The sequence below is a fragment of the Geotrypetes seraphini genome, chromosome 5 (genome assembly GCF_902459505.1).
Source record: "Geotrypetes seraphini chromosome 5, aGeoSer1.1, whole genome shotgun sequence".
Taxonomy (NCBI): domain Eukaryota; kingdom Metazoa; phylum Chordata; class Amphibia; order Gymnophiona; family Dermophiidae; genus Geotrypetes; species Geotrypetes seraphini.
The window spans coordinates 144,248,588-144,271,840 of NC_047088.1; the positions used below are offsets into that span (position 1 = coordinate 144,248,588).

General features: G+C 41.5%; 1 protein-coding gene across 2 annotated transcripts in view; it reads right to left on the reverse strand.

Moving 5' to 3' along the window:
* NRP2 (neuropilin 2) overlaps positions 1-23,253 on the reverse strand; it is a 354,082-nt gene that overhangs the window by 64,168 nt on the left and 266,661 nt on the right. For both annotated transcript variants that reach the window (XM_033944681.1, XM_033944684.1), the window contains exon 15: positions 19,975-20,016. In XM_033944681.1, the coding sequence (XP_033800572.1) occupies positions 19,975-20,016 (42 nt within the window). The remainder of the gene's footprint in view (positions 1-19,974; positions 20,017-23,253) is intronic.

Here is a 23,253-nt window from a genome sequence, read left to right on the forward strand (position 1 = left end):
GATGTTTTCAAATAGAAACAACAGTTAAAAAAAAGAAAACCTGAATTTTCATCACATTTTGCCTCATTATTTGCGCTTCCTGCCTAGTCCTGTGCCGCTCTTCTACAGACCAAGGCAGCCGTCCAGGAGACCGCGCTGGGCCACGACCACTAAAGAAGGGGGGGGGGCGCAGTGTATTCGGTCCATAAGACACCCCCCTTTTCCACCCCCTTTATGGGGGTGGAAAAAGTGCGTTTTATGGTCAAAAAAATATGGCATTTTCTTATTATAAAAGACCTAACTTCTTGACAATCTTTCTGTTGATTTTACAGCTTAAAATGAAGATAATGAAATGCAACTTAAATGCAACTTAAAATGAAGATAATGAAATAACCTGTGGAATTCATTGTGGGGTAAATTCTATAAATGGCGCCTTAACGTAAGCGCTAATAGACCCCCTACTGGTGCCTAAGTAAAGAGGGAAACGCCATTTAAAACACAACTTAAATATAAATTCAAAGTGCCTTCTTGCTAAAACTACTCTCTTTCTCTTTCTGTGTGTGTGTCTCTCTCTCTGCAAACTTAATCAAACTTAATCAAAGATTGAACAAGGTCATTTCAATGGTAACTAGGGCAGATAAGTTGTTTTTCCAAGTTCGACTTACGAAATGTCTGCCTGCAGATTTCCTATGTACCTTCTGCTTTACATAAAGATGATTTCTTTTCATGAAGACTAAGTGGTCTATGAAACAACTTTTCTTTCTTCCATCAACTAAGAATTATATTAAACTGTTTTGTTTGCTTCAGTTAAGAGCAGATCAATCTTGAATGGTCAACAAATGATAAAGTCTACCATATAACAAGTCATGCCAATCAGAACAGATGGCTCAGTTATGCCTAGTCTTCTGCCAGATGGGAGGGCAAGGAGAATGTGTGCATAGTTTGATTTCATTACAATGGTCCATGAATTTCAAGTTGAAACTCAATACTGAGAAGACTAAATTTGTTATGGCCAGTCCTAACGATAAAATCACAGATATGTTACTCCATTTCAATGGACATGATTATCCGATAACAACTTCCATCAAAATTTTGGGAGTTACATTAAATCGTCATCTAACCTTGGTTCAGCATACTGACCTACTGGTAAAAAAATGATTTTTTTGTCTTGTGGAAATTGCGGACCATCAAAAAATATTTTGATCCAGTATCATTTAGATTACTGGTACAGTCATTAATTTTGTCCATCTTGGATTACTGTAATACTTAGGATCCTACAAGAAAATCTTAAGAAGATTGAGGATAATCCAAAATACAGCTGTCCGTTTGATCTTTAGCTTAAAAAAGAACGATCACGTTAGCCCGTAATATCGACTATTGCATTGGTTACCTATGGAAGCAAGAATATAATTTAAATTTGCTTGCACTTGTTTTAAATTGGTATCAGGATTGTCTCCAATTTATCTTTCCCCACACTTTGAATTACACAGACCTTTGAAGGAAACTAGAAGATTTCATTTATTTACCTATCCCAAGGTAAAAGCTTGCCGATATAAGACATTTTTAGATAGGACATTGGCATTTCAAGCAGGCAAACTGCAATCTTGGTTAGGTGAATGTATCCATCAAGCTTTGTCTTACTGTTCTTTTTGAAAATTAGTTAAGGCCACTTTGTTTGACAAATTCATTATCTAAATTAGGAGTTTTTAAAGATTGTAATTAGTGTATTCACTGTGCGATTGTATTCTCACTCCAATTTCTCTTTTGTGTAAAGCACCTAGAACTGCTGGTGAAGGCGGTATAGAAGAATAAAGTTATTGTTATTATTATTATTATATACTGGTTTGCTATGGATTAACACATATATGAGTACAGAAAAAAGGGGTAATATCTATAGAGGCATTTTAGAAAAAGTGCCATCATTGAACATTTTAAAATAAAACTTGATTATAATAAATATGTGAAGTGTTAACAGATATGGCAACATAATTATCTCGCTGATTAAGAATGGCTGCATAAAAGCCAAAAGAGGATGAAATATAAACATGCGAACAATTCATAATCAAACTTAAACCAGGCACTCTTCTGATTTGAGTATGACATGAATTCCAAATGTATCTGTCAGATTTTCCTCTGTGGATGAATAGAAAATGTGAGAAAAGTTAAATGAATCTGAAAAAACTGCATCTACTTTGAAGTGGGCAACATTGAAGTGGATTCATCAATTTAACATAATCCACTTCAGATCTTTCACAGATCTCAGAACAGATTTTCATATCAGTTTAGGAGTTTCTTTAGAAGGATTCGCTAAACACATACAATGAATCCATGAAATGTTTCCAGATTTCTCAAATTGTGCTTGAACCTATTTTGATTGAAATTATAAGGATATCAGGTCTCTATGAGAGTAATTTTATAAAGCTTTTTTTACACATAAATGGAACTGAGACTTTGGTGGCAGAAAAAGAATTGTCTTTTAGTACTATTCTACAAAAGGTGCTCTAGGTTGAGTGCCATTTAAAGAACAGCACTTAGGCCCTGATTCTATAAATGATGCCTAAATTAGTAGGCACCTAGGGAAACCGAGCTTGCCGTGGTGAGCAGCTATGTAAAAGCCTAGACGCCTGAAATGTAGGCAAGGGTTTTAAAGGCCTACATTTCAGGTGATAGGCGCCTACCCAATTCTATAAAAGGTAGGTACCTATTGCCTAAGTGGGCATTTTTATGGACGGAATGTGACTTAGACTCTGCTAGGTGCAATTCTTTTAAAACTTAGGCATCTGAAATGTAGACCTTTAAAACCCTGCTCAACTGGAGCAACTTTATGTGACCTGGAGTTCTAGGAACCAGGTCTAAATGCTAATGCTCACCTTTTTAGACACATATGACCCTTCCTCTTCTGAAACTGGAGTTGGACACCCATATTTTGTTCCCGCTCTTGTCCCACCCAAAACACACTGGAGCATACTTCCTTGACATAAGGACATACTGCAGTTTTAGATGTCCATATGCTGGCTTTATAAAATCAGGATTTGGATGTCCATGACATATGGATACCTAAATGCTGGTTTTCAGACATCCAATACATGAATAGAGCTTCTAAAATAAGAGCCATAGGTACTTCTTTTTTCTTTGTAAATTGGGACAAAAATAGACACTTTCTTACACAATTATTCAAGGAGCGCTGTTACAGAAATACCCTATTTTATGAGGGGCCACTGAAAAGTTCTCAGCTCAGCTAAGAAGAGAATGATGTAGAGCCATGAAACTTACAAGTTATTCCACACTTTTCGTTTCAATTATATGAAATAAAACAAAAAGTGTCAAGAAAACTGTGGAATAACTAATCTCCATATCATTCTCTTCTTGGTTGGGCTGGGAACTTTTCAGCAGCCCCTCGTAAGCCAATTTTATACAGACAAGTAGGCGTATTTATAAAATACTAGCTTAAGTAGCAGAAATCAAGCCTAAATACCTGGTGTAGACATTTACCGTGGAGCAGATGTAAATACCTACGCCTCTATTTGTAAGTATATGCATAATTTGGCCTACTTTATAATCTACATATATGCATGCATGATCTGCCCATCACCATCTGAACTCCACCCCAGTACATGCCTACCAGTAAAATACATTCCATCATGTCTAACACATACTTTTATGCTGGCTGGATTTTATAAGAAAGCATTGATACCACACATAGGCAAAAAATGATTTTATAAAATGACTACTTTTAAATCTAAAGTTATAATCATTAATGTGTGGGGGTTGAATGATCAAACTTTTATTCTTTGCACATTAGTACTCCATTAAACTTTTGGGGCCTGATTCTATAAACGGTGCCTAACTCGGAAGGCGCCTAGGAAAATGTTGCCTACTGTGTGTCATTCAAAGTTAGGCACCATTTATAGAATCATGCCTAACTTGAATTAGGTTCCGGTAGGCATAAAAAACTAAGGCGCCAGTATATTAGGCCAAAGTTTTCTTGGCCTAAAAAACTGGCGTCTAACACAATCCACACCCAAACTCCGCCCCTAACCATGCCTGCTTTTCGGGTAGGCGCCGGTAGGAGCCTTGGTGTAGGTACCTAACCATAAATTGTTTTTTTTAATGGTGCTGTTCAATTAAAAGCACTGATTGAACCAATTAAAAAATTGTTAAGCACGTAGATCAGCTAGGTGTGCCGATCTAGGCACCTAACTGTAGGTGTCTTTTATAGAATCAGGCCCTTTTTTTTCCTATACATCAACGTCTTTAGATAATTATTACTATGCATCCACAAATATATCACAGCCTGCAAAGCAATCTGATGACTAGGAGATCAATTTAGATGCTCTGTGCAGTTCTGTGATTGCTAAGCTCACTAAACTGCTTCTCTTAATCTGAAAATGTTACCGAAGAACTGAATAGGATTCTCAGAGGACCATCAGCTTCTGCAGGCATCACAGTGGATGCTTTGTATGTCATCACACTAATGCGTACAAGTCCAGTTACAGTACACTGAGATCCATTTACACTAGAATAAGCATGACACATCAAAGGATCCAACATTTTGTTAAATGCTACTCTGAAATGAATCCAATATGTCTCAACAATATTTTGCTGGTGTAGTCAAGAACTAAAAATAGTTAGTCTTGTAGCTTCAAAATGCTAATATCCTGCTCAAATTTAAAACTCTATTTTTCCTGGGATATCTGAAGTGTTGGGAAGACTTCAGAATACTGGATACAAATGAAATAATTTTCCCTAACATTTCTAACAATGCTTGACTTAGACTGACTGGGAGATCAGGATCAGAGAAGTAGCTATTGGGATAGAAGTAACCATCCTTCCACTGTGATTGAGAGCAGAGAGTAAGACATCTAGGAATACTTGGTTTTAAAAAGATTTGGACATGTTCCTGGAGGAAAAGTCCATAAACTTTCATTAATAAGGTAGACATGGAGAAAGATATTGCTTTTCCCTTGTGGTAAGCAGAATGGAATCTATCTACTTTTTTGTGGATCCTACCAGATACTTGTAAACTGGATTGGCCAACGTTGGAAAAAGAATACTGGGCTTGATGTACCCTTGACTTGACCCAGTATGGCAGCTGTTAGCATTTTGACTATGGCTGAAAATAATGTATCCCTTCACAAACTGCATGCTACTACCTTCATTAAAAGGAAGAATTCCTGGAGGATTAACATAGGGCTAGATTCACTGACCTGATATCCGTGCCCGATCCGTGCCTGATTGCATGCAGGCCGACTAATTCACTAAAGGCCTGCATTCAAATGGAGGCAATCGCTGGCACGCCCCCCTCAGACCGCATGGATCGCTGGAGAGCGATCCTTGACTGTAGATGGTCTGCGCATGTGCTAGCCCTTCGTGCCTGTGTTTTTTTTTCTTACTTTACTTTTACTGTTTTTTTAAACTTTGTGAGCCCATGGTTTTAACCCGCTTTAAACCCTTGGTTTAAACCATGGGCTCGCACTGTGGTGAAGGGCAGGAGAGTTGAGGCAGAGAAGACAGCAGGGTGGCCAGAGTTGGAGAATCGGGGCAGAGAAGAGAGCAGAGAGTAGAGTGGCCAGAGCAGGAGAATCGGGGCAGAGAGCAGGGTTTTAGCACAAGCAACTGGTCCTCACCAGTAGCTAGTTTTTTGATCGGCCAGCCAGTCGGTGTGCCAGAAGAAGTTTTGTGAATCGCATCCTTCCTGCTTTGCATGCCGATTCGCCTCATTTGCATGCATGGATCGGTACACGGGTTAGTGAATCGGGTCGCAAAGGGCTCGCAAACCCATCGGTACACGATCGGTTTGCTTAGTGAATCTAGCCCATAGTCAGGGGGAAAAAAGTACACATGCAGATCAAAGCTCCAAAAATGTCCACATAGAGGTCATATCTTCGCTGGTGGATCTAACAGCTGGGGTAAATTTCATATAAAGGTGTCAATGTAAATATTCCAGAAAAGTACCCATTTTATACCAATTTTATAAAAGCAATACATGCTTTTATGTGCCTTTATAAACTGAACTCCACAGTAATTGTACCGCCAGAAGTGAACAAATCCATTTGCACAAATTTGCACCTATTCCAAAGAAAGTGTAAAAGCATGTGTATTCTATGCATGTACACGTATTTTAAGAGATCTGTGGAGAACAAAAAAGTTTGATCATATCACTCCCCTTCTCACCTGTTTGCACTAGTTACCCATTATGTATTGGATCTCATTCAAGATTCTCATTCTCATCCCATCCTATACCCCATCTCTGTCGCTGTGCTCTTTAGATTCAAATTGACTAGTACTACTTCACCTTAAGAATGCACATCTTGAATCTACCCAGCACACCGCCTTCTTCTTGTTGCCAAAACTATGGAATGATTTGCTGCCTCCTATTTGTAGTGAACTTTCTTTCCTCAAGTTTAAGTTGCTATTAAAAACATACTTCTTTACCCTAACTTACACCTCTTGAGTTTTCCAGTTGTGGACTTGGGCTTGGTTGATAACCAGATCTACTGGATTAAGCAAAGAATGTTAAAGTTAGGTGCCATGGACTCGTGTTCAAGTCCTAGCAATTTGTTGAATTAAAAAGAAATCAGTTTTGTGCTAGTCCGTTAAGGTCCTCCAGCGTCATCCCCATGGCTGTTTTCAACGTGTCCAGCCATATGATTGTAGGTTGCCCTCTTCACCTGGTTCCTTTGATCTTCGCAAACATGATGTCCATCTCCAAAGATATTTCTCCTCTGATGGTGTGACTAAAATAAGACAGTCGTAACTTCATCATTTGGGCTTCAGGTGACATCGCCAATAGGATCTCTTCTAGAATCGATCTGTTAGTTCAGCACCAAAGCTCAAATGAGTCAATCTTCTTTTTGTCTTGTTTCCGTAGTGTCCAGCTTTTACATCCAAAATTGACTACTGAGTAAATGAGTGCATGGACAAGTCTGATCTTTGTATGGAGTGTTATTTCCTTGCCTTTGAATCTGAATTTAAGTGGCTGTTTTTCAATAATTGTAGTCTTCTTTCTTTTTAACAATGGAGTATTTTCTTTCTTTTCTGTTGTTCTAAGACTGTACATCACTTAGACCTGCTTGTCAGGCTATGTGGTATAAAAGGTTTAAAAAAAACCCCATAAACATACGCATTATCAAATACTGTACAACTGAATGCCTCAAATCTGTCCCAAGATGTGCTATGAAATATCCTCACAGTAAATATTTGTGCTTAGAATTTCAAAAAGTATTATCAATTCTTCAGGCTTTCCCCATTACAATATTTTAAACAAAAATTTCATATCACTCAGTATAGCTACATTGAAACCTGTACCTTGAATGAAATGATATGGTCCAGGTGTAGCCGTTGAGGTTTACCTACTTTCCAAATTCATTCAACACTATGCTAAGTAATACGAAATTTTTGTTTAAAATATTGTATTGGGGAAAGCCTGAAGAATTGATAATACTTTTTGAAATTCTAAGCACAAATATTTACTGTGAGAATATTTCATATTACATCTTGATTCACAATAAACTTCACAATAAGACACTTGAAATTGAGCTGAATTTTGCTGTGACTATCAAATCTGCCCCAGCCATGCCCAAACTACAATCCAGGGCATAGGCAGCATAACGCTTTTTTGTTTGGGGGGACCTGAAAGCTCCGCCCCGACCCTGCCCAATCTCCGCTCCCAGACCCGCCCCTATAATAGTACTAATTGTAATACAATTTTTCCATTCATTTTTCATATATACATACAATATAATCTTATTAACCACACATTATGGTTAACCACAAAATTAAACTACACAAAGCACACTGTATGCTTCTAAACATTAATTCCTACCAGAACACAGATAACCCCTAATCAAATATGGGACCACAAACTAAAAGTATTAATATATAAAAATGAAACCCTAAGATGCAAGACTCTGCATACAATGCAACACCACAGAAACAATGACACATGTCCCCTAATAATGTGCAAAATATGAAGACAGTAGATGTAAATAGTAGTAGTAGTAGTAGTAAATTTGAAAAAAACTGATACAAAACAATCATCACTTTACAAATTAACAAATAGAAATAAAACAAATAATGAGAAATAAGAAAATACCATTTTATTGGACTAATCCATTTTTCAATTAGCTTTCAGAGGCCAAATGTTTCTTCAGGACAGTACAGTATACTACTGTTTTGGTACCCTGTCCTGACCTGAGGAAAGGGATTTAGTCCCCCCAAAATTGCCTTATTTCCATTTCATATTTATAAAATTTTAACAATACAGTTACAATACTACTTGATTCTACAAATAGCAACAAAAAAATTTCTTTCTACCTTTCGTCGTTTCTGCTTTAATCATCTTCTCTTCGCTCTTTCTATGCAGCGTTTTTCCTCTCTCCCTTCCATGCAACATCTGCCCTCTCTCTGCCCCTTCCACCCAGCCTCTGCCCTCTCTCTCTATCCCATCTACTGTCCACCCTCTCTGTGCCCCTTCCATCCACTGTCTGCCCTCTCTGCCCTTCTCATCCAGTGTCCGCCCTCTCTCTCTTCCATATGGCATCTTCCCTCTTTCTATGTCCCTTCAATAAACTATATATCCTGTGCCCCTTCTCTCCTTTGTACATGATTCATTTCAGCTTCATCCCCTCTCCTATACTCTGGAATCTCTCTCTTCTCCTTTCCTTCCTTCCTTCCTTCCTTCCCTCCCACTCCACCCCATGGTCTGGCAACAATATCTCCTTCCCTGCCCCCATGCCCTTGTATCTCTCTCCTCTCCTATCTCTCCTACCATGCTCTGACACCTCCTCTCCTTCTTTTACCTCTGGTCTGGCATTTGTCTCCTTAGTTTTGTTTCCCTCCATCCATGCCCTAGCATCTCTCTCCTCTCCTTCCATCTCCCCCTCCATTATCTGGAATCTCCTCTCCTTCCTTTCTTTCCCTTCTTACTGCTTTCCTTTCCCCTAGTCTGGCATCTGTCTCCTTCCCTCCTCCCCATGCCCTGGCATCCCTCCCCCTCCATGGTCTTGTATCTCCTTTCCCTCCCTCCTCCTTTCCCTCCCTCTACTTTCCCTCCTCTCCTCTCCCTTCCCTGGTCTTCCTTCAACCTCTTTCTCTCTCTCTCTCCCCAATGGATGCTGCAGCAGCATTTCTCTTCCCTCCTCCCGAACTTGGTATCTCTCGTTCCTCTCCTCTCTCTTCCCTGGTCTTCCTTCTCCCTCTTTCCCTCTCTCTCCTCAATTGGGTGCAACAGCAGCATTTCTTCCCCTTCCCTTCCCTGGTCTTCCTTCTCCCTCTTTCTCTCTCTCTCTCACCAATTGGTTGCAGCAGCAGCATTTCTCTTCCCTCTTCCATCCCTCCTCCTTCCTTCCTTCCTCCTTCCCTATCACAGTTCAACATTCACAACTCGCTTCTCCTGCTTGCTTTGGGCCTTCCTCGCTGCCGGGTCCCACCTACTTTCTGTTTCCATGAAGGCAGGATCCGGCAGCGAGGAAGGCCCGAAGCAAGCAGGAGTAGCGAGTTAAATGCCTCCCTCCCTGTCCTATCTCCCGTCAATGCCGCCCTAACCCGAAACAAACAGGAGCAGCGAGTTGAAGCCTCCCTCCCTACTCTATCTCCCGCTGACGCCGCCCTAGCCAGCAAGCGACTTTACCCATGCTCTGGGGCTCTAACACTGTGCTTGCCGGCTTCGCTTCTCCTCCCTTCCCCCTCAAGACCTAACTTCTGGTTTCGTTGGAGAAGGGTTGGGAAGTCGCCAAACATAGCGTTAGAGCCCTGGCTACTGCGGGAGATAGGCCAGGTGCCCTGTTTGCTCCCCCCAGTGCCGGGCAATGTTTTGGGAGGCCACGACTCCTGTGGGACCCCCCCCATTCCAACGCCTATGATCCAGGGAACAATTATGCAGGTCGCTCAACAGCGGGCAAAAGTTTTTAGTGTGTCTGCCTTTTACTCATGTCCCGCACAACTTTATGAAAACCATTTTACATATGTAAAAAAATTATTAAGATGTTTATATCTACATAGTCATTTTTTTTTTTTTAAACAAAAGCTACTCACATAGTTTGTGTTTGGAAGGCAGTCTAGTTTGTACAGGCTGAAAAGTACACATACATCCAGACTCTATACATGGCACCCAAATTTGCACCGATCCTGAAATCCATACACAAATAAACTACACAATGAGGCCCAGATGCACTAAACAACATCGGTTAGATCGTGTGGGTCCGCTCCTCCGATTTTTGACCGATTCTAAAAGAGCTATTGATGTCCTAAAGATCTTGCATGCAAATTATGTGCGTGGAGTCTTGTCATAATCCCCGTCTCTCCCATCCGATTGATCGCTGTGAGAGCAACTCTCCCACATGCACAGAGCTGGCAGGGGAAGCCCAAACAGCTGAGAGGCAGGAAAAGCATCTTGCCACTCAGTTATTTGGATAACCAAAGAAAAATCTTTCCTTGGTAGAGTGAGAATAGCAGAGGACCAATATGAACTCAGCTATTTGGGGCAGGAAACCATTTTTTCCCTTTAATAGGCACAGATGCTGTGTGTGTGTTACACATGCACAATATATGACCTATTAAAAAAAAGCCCCCCCACCACCGATGACGGTGCTCCCTGACATCCCCCGAAAAACTGGCACTGGGAACGACTCACCCTTCCCACGACAGCGCAAATGGCAGGAAGGATGCCCACTCCCTCTGACAAAAAGAGGCCTCCTTGTGCCAAGAGCCACCCCCCTAAACTAGCCCCTACTCCCAAAAAGGCAGGAGGGATGCCCACACCCTCCTGCCACAGGATGTTCCTCTGAACCTCCCCCACCCCAGTACCTTTTTGTGAATAGAGCAGGAGGGAAGCTCAGTCCTTCCTAGCTCTGAGGCCTGCCGATCCAAAATGGTGGGACTTCCTGTTCTCGGAGTATTATGTGATGCACGGGGAGGGGCCTAGGGCTCTTATTGATTCAGATGCCTATGGCCCCACCCCTTAGGAGGGGCCTTAGGCAGCTGATCCAATGAGAAGGGGAAGGCCTGCCATTTTGGATCAGCGGGCCTCAGAGCTGGAAGGGACTGAGCTTCCCTCCTGCTCTATTCATAAAAAGGTACTGGGGGGAGGGTTGGAAGATGGGGAAGGTTCGGGGGTGGTTTGGAGAAGCATCCAGTGGCAGGAAGTGGGCATCCCTCCTGTCTTTTTTAGGGGAGAGAAGGGATAGGGGATGGTTTGGAGGCTGGCGCGCCTGGCTTGGCCTCCATTGGCAGGAGGGAGTGGGCACCCCTTCTGCCAATTTTTTTCTCATGCTGGGAGTAGGGGGGCATGGCAGAAGAGAGTGGGTATCCATCCTGCCATTTTTGCTGCCATGGGGGAGGGGGTTGGTCCCAGTGCCGGTCTGTTGGGGGAATGTCAGGGAAGGCTTTCATCGGTAGATGGGGGGACTTTTTTCTTTTTTTATTGGAGCAGAAATTGTGCATGTGTAACACACACACAGCATCTGTGCCCATAAAAAAATGGTTTGGAATGCTATAAATACTTTTGTATTGGTGGGATAGGTCAGCGACTGGTCTTGACTAGTCACTTTTTTCAGATCACTAAAAGTGATCACTTTTTTTGTGTGCATCGGGAAGCCATGTTAGCGCATCAGTCGCTCTGCTAGTTTGCATGGCATTTCAATATTAATGAGCTTATTTGCATGGTTGGATTGGAGAATGAGCAATCGTGCAGAAAACCATGCAGTGAGCCATTTTCTGCATTGGGTCGGTAAATGCGATCGTCGCCAAATCAGTCAAAACTGGTTTAGTGATGATTGTTAGATGATCGCTGACTTTAGTGCATTTGGCCTTGAGTCATCATCAGTTAATAATTGGCTGTTAACAAGCAATTACTGACATTAATTGGTACTAATTTTGATTTGCTTGTGGATCTTCTACTACTACTAGTACTTATCATTTCTAAAGTGCTACTAATGAATGCAGTGTTGCACCTTGGGAAACAGTTTGGCACAGTGGTTAAAGCAAATCAATCCCAAAGACCTGCTCCTAGTCCTTTGTATTCTAGCTTTGCACATGCACCCTTACCATTCAAAAGGAGGAAATTGTATTAAGTTAAATTTGCTATGGTTTACACAGGGTGACTACCGTAATTAGTTCATGGGAACTTAAGTTCACCTGAGCATATCCTCAGCGCATGAGCGCAGAAAGCGCCCTACAAGGTTTATCCACAAACATCACCTTCCGTCACCCCGTGAACCTTTTAAGTCAAAAGTGCCTTTTTTATATATGAAAAAAATAAATAATAAAGTGCTAAGTGCAAGTTTAGAATCAAAGAAATCATCAGTGTATCAATAAAAACGTTGAAATCAAACAGTTCTTGATAATAACAGTTTCCTCTACTTAATCAAATATGAAGGAAAACTTAGCTTTCATGAGTCCACAAGTTTTCCTTCATATTTGATTTAGTGGAGGAAACTGTTATTATCAAGAACTGTTTGATTTGAACGTTTTTATTGATACACTAATGATTTCTTTGATTCTAAACTTGCACATGGCACTCTATTATTTATTTTTTCATATATAAAAAAGGCACTTTTGCACTTAAAAGGTTCATGGGGTGAAGGAAGGTGATGTTTGCGGGTAAAACCTTGCAGGGTGCTTTCTGTGCTCATGTGAACTCCTTATAAAAAAGTATTTAGGAAGTTCTCATGAACTGATTAGTCACCCTGTGTAAACCATATCAAATTTAACTTAATACAATTTCCTCCTTTTGAATGGTAAGGGTGCTTGTGCAAAGCTAGAATACAAAGGACTAGGAGCAGATCTTTGGGATTGATTTGCACTTGAGACTGACCCCTCCTCATACATACATATGTTCTTAGGTTTTTTGATATTTTGGGGCAGTGGTTAAAACTACAGCCTCAGCACCCTGAAATTGTGGGTTCAAACCCATGTTGCTCCTTGTGACCCTGGGCAAGTTACATAATCCCCCCATTGCCCCAGGAACATTAGATAGATTGTGAGCCCACTGGGACATATACTCTCTCTCTAATTTCATTAGTCTTTTTCCCTTTAGAAGGAAGACTAATGACTTGAATAAATGATTTTCTAATGAAAGCTCCAACCTTTGCAAAGATTAAAATATGAATGGAGAGGTCAGTCTGAGGAACCTTGTTTTTTAAATCCTCTGCGAAACAAATATCAGTTAAATGTCTTTAGTCACGTTGCTGAATATTTCTATAATGAAGCAGTCACTTTCAGCACACTCTCACTCTGTCCATTTTCTGGAAACAACTCCCCCAGGACATCAGAGAGTTGTTTTTGCCACTGCTGTTCCTTAGGTCTGTGCACAGATGTGCTGCTTCCTCCCATTTTCATCTCTTCCCTGCAGCCTCTAGGAGTTATATTATGCTTGTCTGATTGCTGATAACTGTACAAATCATCCTAGTTACATTTCCACAATATGTTCAACAATCTGAACTCAGTAGAAACCAAATGTGTTCAATTCTGGTCTCCTTATTTCAAGAAAGATATAGTGGCGCCAGAAAAGGTTCAAAGAAGAGCGACCAAGATGATAAAGGGGATGGAACTCCTCTCGTATGAGGAAAGATTAAAACGGTTAGGGCTCTTCAGCTTGGAAAAAAGACGGCTGAGGGGAGATATGATTGAAGTCAACAAAATCCTGAGTGGAGTAGAACGGGTACAAGTGCATCAATTTTTCACTCCATCGAAAATTACAAAGACTAGGGGACACTCAATGAAGTTACAGGGAAAGCAATTGGAGGAAAATTTTTTTCATTCAGAGAATAGTTAAGCTCTGGAATGCGTTGCCACAGGATGTGGTAAGAGCAGATAGCGTAGCTGGTTTTAAGAAAGGTTTGGACAAGTTCCTGGAGGAAAAGTCCATAGTTTGTTATTGAGAAAGACATGGGGGAAGCCACTGCTTGCCCTGTATCAGCAGCATGGAATATTGCTACATCTTAGGATTTGGCCAGGTACTAATGACCTGGATTGGCCACCATGAGAACGGGCTACTGGGCTTGATAGACCATTGGTCTGACCCAGTAAGGCTAATCTTATGTTCTTCTGATTTCCAATCCAATCCTTGAAGCCACCTGAACAGGTCTGGCTTACAGAAGACTCAATGATTATACCTGAGATACATTAACAATCCATAGAGGATGTGTTTTATGGGGCGAAAAATACGGTATATGCGCAGTTATTTTAGAATAAGGGGGAGGGGGTATTCATGCTGAGGGTTTACACCACGTTTCAGTTGGTGTAAATGGCTGCATCTAAAGTTAGCAGTAACCAGAAAGGAGACAATCACCTTTTCACGACTAGCCACAAGGTCTAATAGAAGAGAGCAGAGTGCGCCTGGTCTTCTAAACCCACTTTATTAGCAACCAAACATAAAAACAATTGACAATAGTCTTATCAATCATAACAGCATGATGCATTGTTTTACATTTGTTTGCTAATTGGACCTTGCATGATTCCCAGCACCAAGCACTATTCTATACAGCGCACATAACTTTGAGTGGTGTTTAAACTTGCAGTGGTTCCCAACCCTGCCCTGGAGGACCACCAGCCAGTCAGGTTTTTGGAAGAGCCCTGATGAATATGCATGAGAGCTTTGCATATAATAGAGGCGATAGATATGCATCTCTGCTCCATACATATTCATTAGGGCTATCCTGAAAAACTGACTGGCTGGTAGTCCTCCAGGGTTGGGAACCATTGATTTAAAGAATAGCACTGAGCACTATTTTTTTTCACCATTTACAGAATCTAGTCCTTAGGGCTGGATTCAGTAAATGGTGCTGAAATTTCAGCACAAAAAAAAAAAAAAATCAGTGCTGAACAGTATTCTAGAAGGGGCATTCAAAGATCAGCACCCTTTATAGAAAAGCATGTAATATGCTTAGCTTTGGACACAAAGAGTGACGCCAACTGAAACCAGGTGTAAATTCCAGCACGGAATTTGTGCATGGATCTGTTCTATTCTATAAAGTCTGGGCCAGATTATACAACAGCCACTGAAAGTTACGTGGCGGTAGCCACCCTACCGCCATCTAGCTTAATTGTTTTAATTGGGTTTAAGTAGTGCATTAATTGGTTGCCTTATTAAAACCTAATTAAACCCTAGTTTTTAAAAAAAATAGCCATTTCTATTTGGCCTCGGTACCGGCACCTAGGTTCCTGGTGACGCTGAAGCCCAGAAATGGGAGTGGTTAAGGGCAGCATCGGACTTTGGCACCAGTATATGCTGCTGGGCACTGAAAATTTAGGCCTATAAAACTTAGGCCTATAAAACCTTGGCCTAGATTTCTGGTGCCTAGAGTCCTTGGGAGCTGCGATTCTGGAAGCAGCGCCTGTTGGTGACTGACATGAGGCAGGCACTGATTACAGAATCAGGGCCTGTATGCTTTTTAAGGGAAGGCCCTAACACACCCATGCTCCTCCCATGACCATGCCCCCAGTGGAGTAGTAAGGAGTGTGTGGGGATGGTGGTCTGCCCTGGGCATGGTGTTTTTAAGGGCGTGGCATACGTCCTCCCCTATGCCCCCTCGCCTCCACGCTCCTCTCCTTGCCTTCTCTTGATCTTTTTTACTTCCCTGGCCTAAGGTTGCTGCCCACGTTGGCATCGGTAATTTCTCTGATGTCGCTTGCAGGATCCGCGCCTAAGAAGTGATGTCAAAGGACAAGCGGACATTGTCGTGGGCATACTGTAAATGCCGGAGAAGTTAAAAAAAAGTACAGGGAAGAGGTGCATGAGCGGCGGAGGAGGGGGGAAGGGGCACCACTACCCCGGGCACCGCTCACCCTTTCTATGCCACTGCATGCCCCCTTTGCAGATCCACACTGAAACACTTGGAGGGCATAATCGAAAGGGTCGTCTAAGTCCGTTTAAATCCATCTCGCAAGTCGCCCAAAGTTAAAAAGAGCCTAAGACACATTTTCGAAAGATACATCCAAATTTTTTTTCGTTTTGAAAATCGTCTAGTTATACGTCCTGCCGATTTGATCGTCCAAGCCGCTAAATCGTCCATCTTTATACCACATTTCCATCCAACTTTCCGTCCAAGTCCAAAACGCCTACAAAAAGCCCTGTTGGACGTGGGAGGAGTCTGAAACGTGATGGACTGCACACCCAGACATGCCACCTAAATAGTTGGGTACCTTACAGGGCACTGCTGTGAACTTCACAAAAAGGGTGCCATGGCTTCTCCTCACTACAGCCCCCCAAACCACCTCCAGAATCCTCTAGACCCACTTATCTACCACCCCAATAGCCCTTATGGCTGCAGGAGCCACTTATATGCCAGTGCAAAAGGGTTTTGGGGGTGTATAGGGGAGTGCACATGTTTAAGTATCAATGCAGTGATTGCAGGGGCTTATGGGCATGGGTCCTCCTCTCTATGGGTCCCTAACCCACCCCCAAGACGACTTCAGCTGTCTCTGGGCTGGACTACTAGGCTTTCCTATGCCAGGCGGCCAGGTGATGATGGTCTGGAGGCTGAAATTTAAAGTTGTGAATAAAATTTTTATGGGGGTGGGGGGGTTGGTGATCACTAGGGTAGTGTGTGTGTGTCTGTGTTATGTGTTTGCAGTGCTTATCTGGTGAGTTTAGGTGGGTTTTTGTGATTTAGACCACTGTTCTTCAACCGCCGGTCCGCGGACCGGTGCCAGTCTGCAGGAAATTTCTGCTGGTCTGCGCAGGGCCGGCAAGATTAAAGTGACCATAGGTCCGTTTTCAGACCTCCTGTCCCGTTGTCCCCACACACAGCTTTGTGAAAGCGTCCCGAAGCTGTGCTCGGGGACAACAGGACAGGCGATCATTTCCTGTTCCTCCCTCCTTCCTTTCCTCGGGTCCCTTTCTCTTACCGCCCTGCCGCTGCTGCTAAAGCCGACAGGAAGTCTTATTTCTGACGTCAATTCTGACGTCGGAGAGGACGTTCTGGGCCAGCCAATCGCTGCCTGGCTGGCCCAGAACGTCTTCTCCGACGTCAGAATTGACGTCAGAAAGAAGACTTCCTGTCGGCTTTAGCAGCAGCGGCAGGGCAGTAAGAGCAGGAGAAAGGAAGGAGGGAGGCTTTCTTCTTTTTTTTTTTGCGGGGCGGGGAGGGAAGGTGGTAGGCAGGCAAGCAGGCTGGCTTTGGCCAGGGAGGGAGGGAGAGAGATAGACAGGCATGCAGGCTGGCTTTGGGGGTAGGGGTGGGACAAAGTGTGGAAGGCAGTGAGAGGGACATAGGAAGGAGGCACTGAGTGCACTAAAGAGATATGAAGGAGGCACTGGGGGCACTAAAGACATGGGAAGGAGGTACTGGGGGCCCTAAAGACATGGGAAGGAGGTACCGGGGGCACTAAGAACATAGGAAGGAAAGAGGGAGGGAATAGAAAGGGACAATTTTGGGGCCTGAGTGCAGAAAGAAAGAAATGAAAGAAAGGATACACAGACAGAAGGAAACGCAACCAGAGACTCATGAAATCACCAGACAGCAAAGGTAGGAAAAATGATTTTATTTTCAATTTAGTGATCAAAACGTGTCAGTTTTGAGAATTTATATCTGCTGTTTATATTTTGCACTATATTTGTCTATTTTTCTATAGTTACTGAGGTGACCGAGCTCGCGGAGATGGGGGTGGAAACGGGGTTTTTAAATTTTAGCCCTAGTAGTTTGCTGGTCCACAAAATAATTATTTTATTTCTGCCAGTCCACAGGTGTAAAAAGGTTGAAAAACACTGACTTAGACCATGTTTTACATGGTCTAAGTCACAACGTCCAAGTTCCATCTAGGCTCTGTTGTTAAACTTTCAGTTATACATGCTGTATGAGTAAGTCTAAGCCGGCCCACGTCCTGCCCAACTCCCGCCCTTGACACATCTCCCGAAACGCCCCGTTTACTTTTGGACGTTGAGCGGCACTATGAAGGCCTAGGTCATTTAGAAATACATCCAAAACCCGGTTTTATTATCAGGGCTTGGACATTTTTGAGAAATGTTCATCCAAGTGCCGACTTAGGCCGGTTTTTGGACGTTTTTCTCTTTCGAATATGAGCCCCTTTGGCTCTATTCTATAAATGGACTCATAAGTGTTTTTTTCATATAGATATGGCGTTTTTGCCTTCTTTGCCTTACATTTCTTAAAATGCTTTTTCATGCTGAAAATTCGGCATGGAAGTAGCACCCAATGTTTGGCATCATATACAGAATTCCCTCATAACCGTTAATGTGACAGATAACATAGTGAACTTAAAGGGTAATTCTATAAGGAATAGTGGTTTTAGGTGGCAGGATTCTACTCATTTATGCACATAAATGACAACTTATGCATTTATATGATCTCTTATAGCATACCACCTAGCAAAAAAGTATGCACCGTGTTTTAATGGCATGGGTGGAGTCTTGCTTAAGTATAGGTGGAACATGCAAATTATAGTATTCCATAATTTACACACATTCTAGCTAACAGGGTTGTGCATTTACACCAGCTATAGGGCAGGTTTAAGTGATAGCGCCATAAATGTAAGCATGTGGAGAGATATTTTTAGTAGGATGTCTATATCCAACTTTAGACATTTCCACAAGGATGTCCAAAAGTCGGGTCAGGAAAATGACCATTTTTGAAACCACAAGATGTCTATCTTTTTTTTTCGAAAATGACTCGTCTAGACATTCTGGCCCTTAGGACGCCTACATTTTTTGGCCTCTCTTCAAAATCAAAATGTCCAGAAGAAGCCCATTTGGACATGGAAGGAGCAAGAATTTTAATGGACCGGCCACACAGACATGCCAACAGGGGCACCTTAGGGGATACTGCTGTGAACTTCACATAAAGGGTGCCAAATACACATTTCACCATAACAATACAAAACTCCCCCAAAACCTACTATATGCACCTGTCTACCACCTCATTAGCCCTAAAGTAGTGGTTAAGATGGGATATGGGCCTGGCTCCCCTTCTCTACGCTTCTCTACGCTTCACTACACCGCTCACCGGGCTACTCCAGACACCTGCTTATTGCTCTACTATCATTTCCCATAATATCTGCAGCTGTCATAGAGACTGGTATGTACTCTTTCTTTCATATCTTTGGGGGGGTGGGAGGGGGATCAGTGACCAATGGGGGAGTGTGTTGTGGGGGGTCATACCTTCATGCATCCAGCAGTCACCTGGTGAGAGTAGGTACCTTTTTGGCCCTTAAGCACTTTTGAAACAGGTCTAACTCTGAACGTCTAAATGACGCCCTGGGTGTCTTCAAAAAGTTTTCATTATCCTCTGTAAGATGCCCAAATCCTAAGGCTATCCTAATCCTGCCCAAAACATGCCTCTAACATGCCGCCTTTAGACATACTGGAGGGAAAATGACCCACACGATGTCTAAAATGTATGTTTCAAAAATCGGCACTTGGACATTTTGGCGATTAAAACGTCCAAGTGTCACTTTAAGCCGTTTTTTGGGATGTCTTTCAGTTTTGAAAATGAGCTCCATTGTCTGCCATTTGTGCTAATATTCCACAAAGAGAAGTATGTGCCTACTTTTCTTTATAGAATAGGTATGAAATAGGCACCTGCTTACCCTCTTATCCTCAGTGTCCTGTTAAGAATTAGCTTCCACATGCTACTTCAAGAGGTATAGCTAACTGCATTAAGTTTTCTACTCTTTTCTCTGTGTTAACTGAATGGCAAAATTCTGGGACTGTCCCTAACAGCTAATACAAAGTTTTTAAAGTTACTGTGTACAACTGCAAACAGGATCCAAAGTTTATCTACTTATTTTTTTTCTTTTTTGGGGGTGGGGCTTGGGATTCCTGAAATGGACAATGAAGTCCATTTTTCTAGTTGCATTGTATTGGCACATATTTGAGTGTAATCTGGATTTTCAAACATTACACTATGTCCAGCCAGAGTTAAATAAGGTTGATAAGTTTTGTAGTCTTTAGCAATAAAACAAATAAAAAACCCAACATAAAAAGCCAAAGCACAACAACGGCATAACTAACTGAATAAACAAACAATTGTAGCTTACCTGGGCGGTATTCAGGGCTCCTTGGAAATGCAGTTAGCGGTTCTAAAAAAGACACACAAACAAAATTAAACTTTTAGATTCAATCAAAAAAGCTCAGATTTATCATTCTACAATGCTCTGTGCTCATTTATCATTGCTGAGGCAAAGCCAACACTTGAACACCTACCTGTGCAACAAGTAGCACTTACATGTGTTTTATAGAAATATAGAAAAATGAAGGCAGATAAAGACCATATGGCCTATCTAGTCTGCCTAACCATGCCATCTACTATCCTATTCATGTTTCCCCAAAAATAAGACCTACCCCGAAAATAAGCCCTAGCATGATTTTAGGGGTAGGTCTTAATATAAGCCCTACCCCCGAAAATAAGCCCTAGTCGCCAGCAGCAGCAGCACTTCCCCCCCGCCACTGCAGCGCATCCCCCCTGCTGACTCATCTCTCCCTCCCATCTGAACCACAAGACTGGAATACCTTATAACAAACCGGCAGTGTTGGCATTCGGCAGCAATCTACACAGGCTGTTTCATGGCCTTCTATCTCCTGGGCGTTCCTCTGCTGATGATGTCATCAGCATGCTGAGTGCCAACTGAGGTCTTCTCTTACCAATTATTATTAATTTATTTATTTATTATACCTCTCTTTGCTGCGCCTCACAGTTTGTCAAACAGTGACACTATTAGAACTTTTTTTGTTTCAGTTCAGGAGTTGAGTGCTAGAATTTACATCAGGTTTCAGCTGGTGTAAATACTGACATCCAACTTTTGGTGTGGGAATCAGCTATTCTATAAATGGTGCTCAACCCAGAGTGCTGTTTATAGAATACAGCTCCATGTCAATTTTTTTCAGTGCTGATTTTTCTGTGCTGTTTATAGAATGCCCCTGTACATTTCTGATCCACTCAAACATACCCATAACATGCCACCTTACCAACCCTGCTGTGGCTTTTGCATGTATAAACATCAGTTTCTAGATTCATTATAGGGCATTTGATTAAGTGGAAGCTGCTCTTTATATTTGTAAAAGCTGCATAAGCCCTCTAAAATTACCTCCCCAGTTCCTAGGACTTCTGGAAGGGGAAAATAAAGTTCTAGAGAAAAATATTACAAGCAAACAATTCCACAAAAAGCACTATGAATCTTTTGCTAAGTGCTGTACTATTAAATTCAAAAAACAGGCCAACTTTTTCCCCTCCAGAAATTTTAGAAAATGACCCCCCCCCTTTTACAAAACTGTTGTGCAGTTGTTAGCCCCCGTCGCAGTGGTAACAACTCTGACACTCACAGGAATTCTATGAATGTTAGAGCTGTTACCACCGTGTCTTGCGCTAAATACCACTTAATGGTTTTGTATGTGTGTGTGAAATCTGTAGGCCAGAAAGAAAAGTCTACTCCAAAACTGTGAAAGCAAGCTATTTTGCATAGTTTATGAACTTATTTCACTTTTCTGTTTCCTGAAAATTAAAAATCCAGTCTTTGATCTCTTTCATTAGGTCATGTGTAAAATATATTATTCGCTGCAAACGGAAACAGTCATTCCTATTACTATCATTACCACAGATGGCTATTATGCGATGTAAGTATTTAGCAGACTACTTCCTTTCTCAGAAGGCAATTATAATGATTTATGTCCAAGATTTTAGCTTTTTTTCCCTCAATTCTTATACAAAAATAATTAGTGCATCCTTTATATTTGATGCTTATTACTTGTACTCTGCCTTGATACTCTATGGACAGACGGAAAATAAATTGAATGAATGAATAAATAGATAAATTCAATTTTCTCCATCTGCTCCAGTGACATCACTGCTTGCAATGAATCTTGGGTAAAATCCCCTTATTTTTGCAACAGCCTTAGGGTAGATTCTGTAAGAAGACAGAGGAACTTCCACAGCTTCTCTGTATAAAATATGTCCATATATCAACAACAGTGGCAAATGACAATCATTACATATGGAAGGCAAATGTTTCTCTTACTAATTCGATACTAAAAGCCATAGTATTACAACTACTTAACTATTTGTGGGTAATTAAATCAGTGAATAGCATTCGATGTCACATTAGATGATATACGCAAAGCTCTCAAGCCCTGATGCTCAAAAGCCTGCCATGCAAGTAAAACTAGTTGTAACAAGTCTTACTTTCAAGGTAGCTCAATCTCTGATGCTCAGAAGGGTTCTTGAGGGCTTTTACCAATCACTGTAGCAGCCACCGAGAACCCTATGCATAAGCATTACAAGGAGCTCAGTAGTATTACAATAAGCACTTCTTGTGATGCACAGAAGAAGTCAATTTTTCCAGCAGGTCCGGAGCTGCCCATGGTGGGTATGTCCAGCTCAACTGTTAGATGCGGGACATACTCTCACATAACAGACATACAACAGTTGGGTGCATCCAAAATCACTCTAAAACTTTTCCAGGATCAAACCCAACTAGTGACTTTACAGTTTATCCTTAGGGAATTCTTGTGCAGGGTACTCTCAAAGGCCTTGCTGAAATCTAACTATACTATATTTAGCTATTTCCACGATCCTACTCATAACTACCCAGTCTAAGAAAGTGATTGAATTCATTTGATAGAATCTACCTTTCTTTTTTTTTAAATTCTTAATTGATTTCCCAAACATCAAAAGTGCAAACCACAAATATGTATCCATATAATAAGTCAATAAAAGCACATTCATCGTACAAATATACATGAACAACCATTTTTTCCACCTATCCAATGATTAATCAATAAAAACATAAAAAACATAGATTCTTTCAATAACCTTCCCCTATTTAAAATAGTAATGTAATCCCACCCTCCCTGGATGTATATACTCAAAGGGCTAAAATTAGGATAGAAATAGAAATAACCTCCCCCCCTCCCACCCTTCCCTGTATGTGTATGAAAATAAACAAAAATTATATTATAAACAAAGGACAACTATAGTGAAGTAACAAAAGATGTCAACGGGGTCCAAACCAGCTTAAATAAATTGTTATGCCCCAACATGTCAGCATTCATTTTCTCGTACTTATAGCTGGAGCATAAATTTGCCCACCAGAAAGGAAAATTCAGGTGATTGTAATTTTTTCCAATTACGGGTTATCATCTGCATGGCTATCCCGGTTATAATTAGGAAAAGATGGCATTTCTATCATTCCATGGGAGGCTTAATATGTAATAGTGTTCTACATATGACTAACTCATATGTCAGTGGAATTGATGCTTCCAATATGTTATTAATCTTTTCCCATATTGACTTCCAAAAATTGAGTATCAAAGGACAATAGAAC